The sequence below is a fragment of the Haematobia irritans genome, chromosome 5, assembly GCF_050003625.1.
Source record: "Haematobia irritans isolate KBUSLIRL chromosome 5, ASM5000362v1, whole genome shotgun sequence".
Classification (NCBI taxonomy): Eukaryota; Metazoa; Arthropoda; class Insecta; order Diptera; family Muscidae; genus Haematobia; species Haematobia irritans.
The window spans coordinates 141805182-141818610 of NC_134401.1; the positions used below are offsets into that span (position 1 = coordinate 141805182).

Below are 13429 nucleotides of genomic sequence, written 5' to 3' on the forward strand. Positions count from 1 at the left end.
AAAGAGGTGTGCCAAAAATGTATATGATTTAGGTTTATCGGTCCATTTGGTAAGGCCTCCATATAGACCGATTTCACTTATTGAGGGTATAGAAGGCGCACTGATTATGAAAATTGCTTGAAACTGAATGCAAAATTTCCAGATTTTATTTAAATAATTGGGATGAAAGTCCACAGATTACATATTTCAAATCAAGGCGTTATTTAATCATTTTCTTGCACACTTGCAAGAGATGTTTATGATTCCTCTACAACTCAAACAAAAAATGGTTCTTATAAATTCAGAATCTGATGTAGTCTTCATAGGTAAAATCTTTACATTTATCTGTGGGAAGCGACTGGTTGAACTGATCTGCTTGGGAAAATATCTGCCATCAAACCCCCCTGAAATTTCCAAAGGAAACTTTATATTTGATTCAGATTCGGCCTGGCCGAACTTACTACTGTATATACTTGTTTTTTTTTTTTATAAAAACTTGCCAAAAATGTATTGGGGGTTTTTGTAAAAAATTTTAATTTGAGTTTAGGATTTTTGAGGAAGAAAACGTCATTTTGGGAACAAGAGCCTGGAAAATACTGCCAACACTAAGTAGCGTGACACCCAGTTAGAATATGCTCCATTATGAGGGGCCTTAGCATAGACTCGAACAGTTTTTATTCATAAAAGATAAGTGTACCACTTGCGATTGAACCTCGTTTTTTGCTTCCCTCATACAAACTCAACTCAAAATCATGTTCACCATTATGATAAAAAACGTCAGGTTGTACAAAACTACTTACCCAGTTTGTTGACGCCCATTGACAGCCATGAGGCAGAGCCACTTGAAAGTCCAACACACGTATCCATATTACACAAGGCAACACCTGGGAAATCAATGACAAAAAAAAAAAACAACAAAAACGGCCAATAAATAAAAACAATTTGTTTTGGCATCATCACACATAGAACAAATATTTCAAGATTTAAGTTAAATCAATTTTTTTACCAATTTCTATAATATAAAAGAAATATAAAAGAGTATGTAGAAAAACTACAAAATATTTTTGCTTATAATAAATAATGCGAAAACCCTTTGAATATATTAACCATCAAATTTATTTAATCTTTAATTTAATAGTAAATTTTTATTTCAAATATTTTTAAAAAATATCACATTAAATAATTGTTGCATAGTATATTTATATTTAAAATAATTATTGCATACTTTTTTATTTATTCATTTATTTGTAACTGTTTTTATTAATTAAAAATAGATTTTTTTTAAATTCATGCAATTATTCTCGGTGTATTTAGTAGTGCGTATTTACAAAACACTAAATGACTTACCATTGGTCCAAAAAATATCTCCCTCATGCTCACGGGTCAAATTCACTGGTGATACTTGAGCCGATGAAACTGTGGGTATGGCATCCAACAGTAAATTGGCAGGACGAGGTAATAAATTAAGATTACCATCAATGGAACCTCTTGCCTCGGAAGCATTGTCACTAGGAACATCAGCTGCATTCGCAACAGCATCCGCAATGGCAGTAATAGCTAAAGTACCATTGTCATTACCATCACCACCATTACCATAGCTCTCAATGACTTGGAGCTCTTCTGCATTTTGGCTCAAATCACTTTGTGACTGTAGTAAAGATCCTTGACAAAATGATAAGACCATCAATAATACGGGTATGTAATGGTTAAACAACATGTTGTGGAAGTCGTTGTTGCTGGCCACATTCCTAGGCAACATGGGTCTATTTTGGCCTTGGATGAGTTAGTTGTTGCTGTTGTCACAGTTGCCCCTTCCAAGAATTTTTTGTTTCTGTTTTTTTTTTTTATTTTGTGGATGCTGTAGGTCTTTTGTGTTTAAGTAAATAAATTTTTTTGAGGTGATTTTACCTCCTCCTGGGCCTTTGTGGTGTTTCCAATGGCCTTTAGCTTCGCTATTTAATGCCCACGTCACCCAGACTTTGTTTGAGCGGTTGCTGGATGTAGGGATTATGATTTAAGAGTTGATAGTGTCGTTTGAATTTTTGCTTTTGCTGGTGAAGTCTGCTCAAAAACATGGTCAATTTGCAATGTTTAGAAAAATCATAAAATTTCAGGTAATAATTGGTTTTGCTCAAATAGACTATGGAAGTAATATTTTACATTTTATACAATACATGAATCTGCAAAAAATAAAAAAGAAGAAAATTAAGACATTAATAATAATCAGAATGTTATGTATACATAGCTATACCAGTAAGCTATAACATGTCTTATCAAAGTAATCAGTAATATTATGTTAGCATAATTATAATAAATTACACTGGAAAACAATGAATCCACCAGAAAGAAAACTTTTGGTTGATTTTAGAAAATTTTGAATATTTTTGGAAAATTTTAACTAAACCGTAAAACAAACGCTGGCATCACGCCGATATCACAAAAATAAGTAAATATTTTTCGACAAATTCCAGGAAATTTATTAGTCATAAATAATTTTTTTCATCTGTTAAAGAAAATTTTGCAGTTAGGTTAGGTTAGGTTAAAGTGGCAGCCCGATTAAGATTCAGGCTCACTTAGACTATTCAGTCCATTGTGATACCACATTAACTAAAAGTACCTATTACATATGGGCACTTCTAGTTTTAACCGCTGAACCTTCTTGATTATTTTTCTTTGTTGAACCAACCAGATTGTTCCAAAAACAGTAGCAGACTGCTTAAGTTAACGTTTTCCAGATCCGCCAGTAATCTGAAGCTATATGCTCCTAAAAGTTGCTTGCGCTTTACACAAAATGCAGGACACTCACACAAGAGGTGTTTAATTGATTCTTTTTCCTCCGCATCATGACAGCTCATACAATAGTCATTATACTTCGCGCCAATAGTTTTTGCAAAATCGCCTATCAGGCAGCGACCCGTTATAGCAGATATCAGGAGTGATATCTGACGTCTCGAGAACATTAGCATATCTAGTGTGCGGTTTAAGTTGAAATGGGGCCATATTTGCTTGGTGTCGTTACAACCCTTGCAATTCTCCCATCGAACATTTGCCATCATAACAGCCTTCTCACGCAGCATGAGCTTGCAGGTAGCTAGGGGCATACCAACAAATTCTAGTTCCCCTGGAATATGTAAGGTAGTCCCTAGCCTTGCCAACTCATCCGCTTCGCAGTTCCCCGGTATGTTCCTATGGCCAGGCACCCATATTAGGTGAATATTGTACTGCTCAGCCATCTCATTGAGAGATTTGCGGCAGTCGATGGCCGTTTTCGAGTTGAGGAACACAGAGTCCAAGGATTTTATTGCAGGTTGACTGTCTGAGTATATATTAATGCCCACATTTTTTGGAACATTACTTCTCAGCCAATTCGCCACCTCTCTTATTGCTAATATTTCAGCCTGAAAAACACTACAGTGATTAGGTAATCTTTTCGCTATTCGAAGTTCCAGATCATTAGAATATACTCCGAACCCCACTTGTCCATCCAATTTGGAGCCATCAGTGTAGAAATCTATATATTCTTTATTCCCCGGGGTCTGTGTGCACCACGCCTCACTGTTGGGGATTAGAGTCTCAAACTTTTTGTCGAAAAGTGGACTCGCCAAAGTGTAATCCACTACGTTAGGCACATCTGGCATTGTTTTGAGGACAGAACTGTGACCGTAACCTTTTTCCGACCACAGCGATAGTTCGCGCAACCGCACAGCCGTTGTTGCAGCTGACTGTTTGGCCAAAATGTCTAAAGGCAATAGATGCAGCACGACATTAAGGGAATTTGTTCCTGTCTTGCTGAATGCGCCTGAAATACACAAACACGCCATACGCTGAACTTTATCTAAACAAGTCGGTTTCTGAAGTGCCGGCCACCAGACTACAACACCATATAGCATTATAGGTCTAACCACTGCCGTGTATAGCCAATGCACAATTTTTGGTTTCAGTCCCCACTTGTTTCCTATTGCCTTTTTGCACGAGTACAAAGCTACAGTTGCCTTTCTCGCCCTTTCTTCAATATTAAGCTTAAAGTTCAGCTTCCTGTCCAAAATAACGCCAAGGTATTTTGCACATTCACCAAAGGGAATTTCAATACCCCCTAAGGAAATAGGCCTAACCGTGGGAGTTTTGCGATCGTTGCAGTACATGACTAATTCTGTCTTTGCAGGATTTACCCCAAGACCATTGTCTTTCGCCCATTTCTCAGTCATCCGGAGGGCCCTCTGAATAATATCTCTGATTGTGGATGGGAATTTTCCCCTGACTGCCAGAGCCACATCATCTGCGTATGCCACCACTTTTATCCTTTCTTTTTCTAGAGTAACCAGAAGGCTATTTATAGCAACATTCCAAAGAAGAGGTGATAGGACTCCTCCTTGGGGAGTGCCTCTGTTCACATACCTTTGTATGTTTGCTTGTCCTAGTGTGGCTGAAATACGTCTCTTCATTAGCAGTTCGTCTAACAGCCTGAGTATACATGGATCAACATTCAGAGTTATCAGTCCATTTAATATCGAGCTCGGATGGACATTATTGAACGCCCCTTCGATGTCTAGAAACGCCACGATTGTGTATTCTTTGACAGATAGTGAGCTTTCAATAAAGCTGACTAGTTCATGTAGTGCGGTCTCAGTAGACCTGCCCTTCGAGTATGCATGCTGTCGTTTCGAGAACAAACTTGAATCGATGCTAGTTCTAAGATAAATATCTATCATCCTCTCCAGAGTCTTAAGTAGGAATGAGGATAAGCTGATTGGTCGGAAATCCTTCGCCCTCGAGTGAGAGGCTTTTCCCGCTTTAGGTATGAAAACGACTTTTGTTTCCCTCCACTTTCCTGGGATATATGATAAGTTGATACATCCTTTATATATCACCGACAACCAGGGGATAATTTTGTCAGTTACAGCTTGTAACTCCGCCGGAGTAATTCCATCAGGTCCAGGGGATTTGAATGGTCCAAAGCTATTTAGCGCCCATCTTATTCTAGTTTCCGATACAATTTCCTCGACAGGAAACGACCGCTGAGCAACTGTGGCACCGCCAGTACATGGTTCAACCGTCTGATTTCCAGGAAAATGTGTGTCCAATAGTACCTCCAGCGTCTCCTTACTGGACGTTGTCCAATTGCCCTCCGATGTTTTAATGAAACCTGGAGCGGAGTTGGTGGATGCTAGAACCTTCCGTAGTCTGGAAGCCTCGGACGTATTCTCAATACTGCTGCAGTAAGCATTCCAAGAGTTATGCTGAGCCTTTCTCAGTTCTCGCTTGTATCCTCTCAGATTCTTCTTGTAAGCGTCCCAGTCCTCAGGGGCTCTGGTGGACTTTGCCTTGTTAAAGAGCTTCCTGCAGGATTTCCTCATATTACTTAATTCCGTAGACCACCATGGTGGTCGATGTTTCCCCCTTGGCTTTCCTCTAGGGCATGCAGCTTTCAGTGAGATGTTGAAGGCCTTAGTAATCCGCTCCACTGCGTGTTCGATATCTTGCACATTTCTCATATTTGTCTCTGTTATTTCCGGTATCATCATATTGAACGATTCCCTATACCTATTCCAGTCAGCTTTCCTAACATTTGGCGGAAATATGATCTTGGTGATATGAACATCAAATTTGAAACTGATGTAGCGATGATCTGAGAAGCTGTGTTCACTTAAAACCTGCCACTCAGATATCATTTCATTTAGTTCTTGCGAGGCCAAGGTGATGTCCAAAACCTCTTGCCTGTTTTTAGTGACAAAGGTTGGGACATCTCCCTTGTTGCAAACTACCAGATTAGTACGCAAAATAAACTCTATTAGCGACTCTCCCCTTGCATTAGTATCACTACTTCCCCATATACTATGATGTGCATTCGCATCGCATCCCATAATGAGTTTCGCCTTTGTTTTCAGTGACTCCTCCACTAAGGTCTTAACGGCATATGGAGGCATCTCCCTGTCATGTCCCATGTAGACCGAAGATACCCAATATTTGCATTTGGCTATTTCTAAACTTGCAACGACAGTGTCTGTATTGCACATTGAGGGAAGCAGAAACAAATTGAGCTCGTTTTTAGCAATTATACAGGCTCGATTTACATCATTACCAGTATACTGCAATAGTTTGAACCCCGGAGTACTTAATTCACATATTTTGTTTTTGTAAACATATGGTTCTTGAATAAGAACTATATCTATGTCCCCTTTCATCAGGAGAACTTTTAAGGCAGCACATGCAGCCTTACAATGATGAAGATTTATCTGGAGGATCCGTAGGACCATCGAGATTTTCAACAACCGTCACATCAGCCGCTTCGATCGAGTCATCAAGAATGTCCTCTTCAGAGATATCGGTGACTCTCGCAATAACCATAGGTTCGACTTTGGTGAGTTCTGAGGCAATAGAAGCCTCCTCACGCATACGATATCTATCCATGTCTTCAACTTTGGTATCTCCCTCGACTTCGCAAGAGGATCCGCTTACTTCTGATTCAGACAGAGGCTTGTCCATTTCTGAATCCTTTAGCTGATCGTTTTTATACACCTTCATTTGGATATAATGAAAGCCATAACATACACGGCCCTGGGACTTTGCCAGATGTGGCAAAGACTGAGTGTTCAATATAAACACTGCATGCCGTCTTGGTCCATCCACTTCATCCAAACGGCCAACCTTCCAATCAGCTGTTGGAAGATCTGGATTGCATCGTTTCAGTCTATTTAAAATAGATTCAGGGTCAGAAGGGTTTGCAGGTATCCAGGCATGTGCTCTAGGTCTAGCCGGTATGTCTTTCTTCTCGACTAACTCTAGAGCAGCTCCTTCCCAAACTTCACCAATTAGTATCAGAGCAGCTTTAAAACATTCTATAGACCTCTGGTCCTCAAATGCGACTAGCTTAAATCGTCCTTGATACCAACCAGCCTCTTGGTGTCGAGGATCTGGGCCGGGAAACTTTTCCAGTACCTGTGAGTAGACGACAGATAGAGCATTCTCAATTTCCCCCCATTTTTGCTTTGGAACCATACCGTCCAATGCTCCTTTATTAATGATAGCCATCACAAGGCTACCTTTAGCAACTGAGGCAAACGATCTTTGATCCCTTTTGGAGGATGGCAGCTCATCCGGCGATCGTTCCCTTTTTCCAGTCTCAAGAATTCCTTGAGCCCATTTTAAGGAATCGCTTTGTTTAGCCGACAACGTGCTTGGGTCGACTGATCCTAACTTCTTTAGGATAAACAAAGCATTTCTGCGTTCCTTGAATCTCTTTCGTGAGGGATTACCTCCTTTTGATGTCGTTACCTTAGAAAAAGTTCGACTTGTCAGTGTGTCGCCACCTGTCGACCCGTCTACAGGTCGACTAATTGGGCCTAACTCTTGGTCATTGCCCAGATTTATAACTCCAGTCGATACCCGTCCACTGGGCCCTGAAGTTAGCAACCCAGTGGATGACTTGGAATTTCGCTGCATGGTGGCTTAATATCCCACCACACTTGAAATTCGTAGTAGGTACCTATTACTATGAGTTTATCCGCTATTGAAAAAAACACGTCCGTTCCGTTCGACGGTTGAATAGGAATTTTGCAGTTTGAAGGATAAAATTGGAATTCAAAACTGCTAGAATGTCTTTAGTGACATACGAAGCTCATGATGGATGTATTTGTATTAAAAGTTACAAATTTAAAGAAATAATTAACTATATTGTGAGAAATACGAATTTAGTAAATCTTTATGGTTAATTTGTATATAATTTTTTCGCGTTTTTTAGTTAATTTAACCAATGTACGCAAAAAATTATTAGAGTAAAGGAAACTTTCTCCAAACATATAATTCCACGAACTAAAATAAAGTTAAATTGGCTTTAGTGAAATAGAGAGTTCACTTTTTTTGAGTGTATAAATATAAAAATTTCGATTAATAAATCCAGGCAGTAGATTGGCTGTACCGAATCGAAGGTATATTCATGAATGAATCGGATACAAGATATTTTTTTTTTTAATTTAATAATTCAAATTTTCCCATTTGGTTTTTATTATACCCTAAACCACCTAGTGGTCAGGGTATAATAACTTTGATCTGTCAAAAAATGTGCCTACTAGAAATATTGATTTTAGACCCCATAAAATATATACCGATCGACTCAGAATCATCTCCTGAGTCGATCTAGCGCTTGGTCCGTCTGTCCATATATTTGTTGTTCGCAGGTTTCCGGTCGCAATTATTAACCGATTTTAATAAAATTTTGGTATGTGGCGTATTTTTGGTACAGAGACGTTCGTCTATTGAATTTGGAAAAAATCGGATCAAATTTAGATATAGCTCCCATATATATATCGCCCGATTTTGATAAATGGTGTCAGATTGTGTTCATTTACTAACCGATCGGCGTCAAATTTGCCACAAAGTAATCCAATTGGCCACCCTTTTAGTGTCGCAATTATTAACCGATTTTAATAAAATTTTGGTATGTGGCGTATTTTTGGTACAGAGACGTTCGTCTATTGAATTTGGAAAAAATCGGATCAAATTTAGATATAGCTTCCATATATATATCGCCCGATTTCGATAAATGGTGTCAGATTGTGTTCATTTACTAACCGATCGGCGTCAAATTTGCCACAAAGTAATCCGCTTCAGATTTAGATACAGCTCCCATATATATGTATCGTCCGATTTTCCAAAATTTGGCCGTAAGTCCCGTATTTACCAACCGATCACACTTAAATTTGGCCAAATCTAATTTTCTATAGCACTAACTATATGTGCAAAAAATCATGGAAATCGGTTCAGATTTAGCTATAGCTCCCATATATAGGTATCGCCCGATTTTTTGCAAAATTTGAACATAAAACGCTTATATATCAACCGATCTTACTCAAATTTGGCTTACTCTAATCTTCTATAGTACTGAATATAGCTCCCATATATAACTATGTAGCGTCCGATTTTCAAAAATTTGCCCCTTATTTTTGACCATAGTGGCCTCATTTATGAACTGATCATACTCAAATTTAGCACAAGGTAATCTCCTGTAATATCAACAAAACTTGCAAACTATAATCCAAAAATATAAGTTAAAATTAGCGTCAGTTTAACTACGGACTTTTATTTTTAGTGTATTTATTTAGATAATGTTTTAAAATTTTACCCGTGGAAAGATGATTTCGAACCATACCAAATGTATTTTCTTAAAAATGGTGAAAATCTATATTGATTAAATTTTTAATCAGCTTAAAAACACAAAGTCAGTTAAGAAAATAATAGCACTTTATTTTTATACCCTCCACCATAGGATGGGGGTATATTAACTTTGTCATTCCGTTTGTAACACATCGAAATATTGCTCTAAGACCCCATAAAGTATATATATTCTGAGTCGTGGTGAAACTCTGAGTCGATCTGAGCATGTCCGTCCGTCCGTCTGTTGAAATCACGCTAACTTCCGAACGAAACACGTTATCGACTTGAAACTTGGCACAAGTAGTTGTTATTGATGTAGGTCGGATGGTATTGCAAATGAGCCAAATCGGTCCACTTTTTCGTATAGCCCCCATATAAACTGGGGGTCCGTTTATTTGTCTTGCAGACCCTCTAAGAGAAGCAAATTTCATCCGATCCGGCTGAAATTTGGTACATGGTGTTAGTATATGGTCTCTAACAACCATGCAAAAATCGAAATCGGTCCATAATTATATATAGCCCCCATATAAACCAATCCCCAGATTTGACCTCCGGAGCCCCTTGGAAGAGCAAAATTCATCCGATTCGGTTGAAATTTCGTACGTGATGTAAGTATATGGTATCCAACAACTACGCATGAATTGGTTCATTTGAGTCCATAATTATATATAGCCCCCATATAAACCGATCCCCAGATTTGTCCTCCGGAGCCCCTTGGAAGAGCAAAATTCATCCGATTCGGTTGAAATTTGGTACGTGATGTTAGTATATGGTATCCAACAACCACACAGGAATTGGTTCATATCAGTCCATAATTATATATAGCCCCCATATAAACTGATCCCCAGATTTGACCTCCGGTGTCTTTTGGAGAAGCAAAATTCATCCGATCTGGTTGAAATTTGGTACGTGGTGGTAGTATATGATATTTAACAACCATGCCAAAAGTGGTCCATATCAGTCTATAATCATATATAGCCCCCATATAAACCGATCCCGAGATTTGGCTTGCGGAGCCTCTTGGAGGAGCAAATTTCATCCGAGTCAATTGAAATGTGGTACATTGTGCTAGTATATGGCCGTTAACAACCATGCCTAACAAGATCCATATCGGTCTATAGTTATATATAGCTCTCAGATAAATCGATCCCCAATCACACAAAAATTGGTCCATATCAAGTTCATAATTGTATATAGCCTTCATATAAGCGTCCCCCATATTTAAATTCTGGCTCTCTACGTACCGTGCAAAAGTCCATATCGATTGGTAATTATTTGTAGATTATTACCTATACATACCTTTTTTGTCTAATATATTCCACGTATGGACTAACTCACAATTTAGAAAACGATTTCAAGTAATTCAATTGTGGATGACAGTCTTTCGTAGAAGTTTCTACGCAATCCATGGTGGAGGGTACATGAGATACGGCCTGGCCGAACTTACGGCCGTATATACTTGTTTAATTTATTTAAAATATTAATTATTCAAATTAAAATATCAGCCCAATTCAAAATTATTTCTAATCAGAAATATAATTGAGAATTTTACTCGAATTTTTTTATATTTTGAATTCAATCAATTAAAAAAATAATTGAAAGTGTCGAAAAAATCAAATAAATTTTTATCAGGTTTACTTTTTATGCCTAATTATTTGTGTGATTGATACTATCATATTCGTCATTGAGTTTAAATTACAAAGTTATTTGGATCCGTTATTGAATCAGATTTTTTTTTGTATCTGCACTGACTTTTTTTCATAGGTTTTAATATTAGCTGAAAATAAATCGTCATGCTGCCAGAAATTACCTTCTGAAGTAATTTTTAACCCTGAAAGTCATCCTTAGTTTTTGTACACTAACGCCATTCTTCGTCATTTTGACTACGGTTTATTTCAAGACGCTATAATTTGCATTTGTGAGCAAAAAATGAGAACAACAATTGAATTTATTTTCTTATTCATATTGTTTTTAATTAGTATAAAACAAAAATTCATAAAACTTAAATTTATAATTTCCCAATCGACTATAATTTAGTTTAGATCGAAAATGAAATTGCGCGTCGTCATTTTGACGACGGATGACTGTCTAGGGTTAAGTAATAAAGTCTTTTTTTGGTGAAAGTTCTATACGATAATTGATAACAGTATTATATAACATGATAAATTATTTTCCTTCATTAAATATGTTAACTATCTACCACGACAATCAATTGACATGAGAAAAAATTCCACACAAAAATTTTCGAAATTCTTTAGGCCATTGGAATGTCATGTATCCCTTGGCGTATTGACAATACACAGCTACTTCCTACACAAAAGCTATACCATCTTTGTTAGTTTTTGGTAAGACAAAAATTTGAATTTTACAGTTAAGCATTTGGAAAAATCCACTAAGGTGAGAAGTAACAGATTAGAGACTTCCACAACATCTTAACCATTGATGAGAATGCCTATCATGAGAGTATCATATTATCTGCTTATAATGACTTAATAACAGTTAATATTTTAACATAAACTGTATAAATACTTTTCAGAGGTAGAAGCAAGATGAAGAAAGCGATGAAATATGGGAATTTTGAAGACACTCAATGGTGGCTCAGTGACTGACTAACTTAGATCTGCACAAAAAGAAAACGATGATTTTAGAGAAGTTTGATGAATACACCAATAGCTTGGTTGCTTGCTTCCCCACTTCGAGAAAAATCAACACAAAAAACTTATCTTGGAAATATATTGGACAAATAAACATGTAAACGACACTACCCATGGCATGGAGGTGATTTGAAACAAAAGAAACTCTCCCCAAACAAGGTTACCCACATTTGCATAATGTGGTAAATGGCATCAAGTCCATTCAGTGAACATAAAGAAATTGATTTGCTTTGTTTGGTTCACTTATTCTTGAAAATTGGTTTAACTGTAAATTTTAAATTGTTTATATAGAGAGGCGGAATGGAGTAAAGTTCTTCAATAGGCACCCAGTATATGCAAAGTAGAAGCGAAACAATATGATAAAGACAAACATAGCTTAGAAATGATGTTTGAAAAATAACATCCTAGTTCAATGGAGTTCGAGATATTGATAGCTAAATGAAGTACATTTAAAATGGGCGTTTATATAAATAGAGAGTGGTTAAAGTTTAGGGAGAGCCGGGTGAATTATATGGTGATGAGAGTGAATTATATGGTCTGTATTAGAGGTGTGCACGTGAGTAATTTTTACTCACGCTCACGCACACTCACGATGGAAAAATATTACTCACGCCCACTCACGCACGATATTGTTTGGTAGGACTCACGCTCACGCACACTCACGAAAAGAAAATTTGCACGAAAATGTCGTGACTCACGAAAAATACCGTAACTCACGAAAAATGTCGTGACTCACGAACAATTTTTTGAGTAATTTACCTTAGCGACGTGCCTGAAACCATGAGCATTATTAAAATCGAGAGCGTTATTACACTCTTAACATCCCAGGTGTCACTAAAATTGTAAATGAATTTAACTCTTAAGCGTTTTATGTTGGTGAGCGGGAATTTTTTTCGTGAGCGTAAATCTTTACTCACGCACACTCACGAAGATAATATTTTCGTGACTCACGCACGACATTTTGGTTTGTTAATCACGCTCACGCACACTCACGCCGTTGCCTTGGGCGTGAGTCAAGTAACGACAGTTTCGTGTCACGTGCACACCTCTAGTCTGTATGCCAAATATACCTCCGTGGAAGCAATGTTCTCTCATTAACTTGATGTTTGTTCCGAATGAGTAGATTTTGATTTGGAGACAAAAAACGGTGGATACGGTAGAATTTCCTTCCACAGTTCTACGAGGTGATATTTCGGGATTAGAAATCAAAAACAAATATTAATCACCAAAAATAGCTTTTTTATACCCTCCATCATAGGATGGGGGTATATTAACTTTGTCATTCCGTTTGTAACACATCGAAATATTGCTCTAAGACCCCATAAAGTATATATATTCTGGGTCGTGCATTAGCGTAGCTAGACATTTTTCCTAGGGGGGGCTATAGCCCCGCCTAAAGGTCCTGCCTTTGGCTTCATTATATGAGGAAGCCTTTAGTAAAACACACCTTAAGCCAACAAAACTGGGTAAAATAAAAAGAAAATTTCGTTAAAACTGTTCAAGAGGCTTTACAGCATATACTGAATTTTATCGTATAAATTTTTCTTGTGGCAAAAAAATTGGGGCATTAGAGGGTTAATATTTTATTTTATAAAAATGAGTAAAAAGTCAGACTTCAATATACGTAGACAATTAATTTATAATAA

At 37.4% G+C, this 13429-nt stretch overlaps 1 protein-coding gene across 1 annotated transcript in view; it reads right to left on the reverse strand.

Moving 5' to 3' along the window:
* The window catches only part of sha (shavenoid), a 70603-nt gene that overhangs the window by 23638 nt on the left and 33536 nt on the right, over window positions 1-13429 (reverse strand). Inside the window, exons 2-3 of the mRNA XM_075311077.1 lie at window positions 1327-2159; window positions 780-863 (exon numbers count right to left, since the gene is read on the reverse strand). Coding sequence (XP_075167192.1) covers window positions 780-863; window positions 1327-1738 — 496 coding nt within the window. The 5' untranslated portion in view covers window positions 1739-2159. The remainder of the gene's footprint in view (window positions 1-779; window positions 864-1326; window positions 2160-13429) is intronic.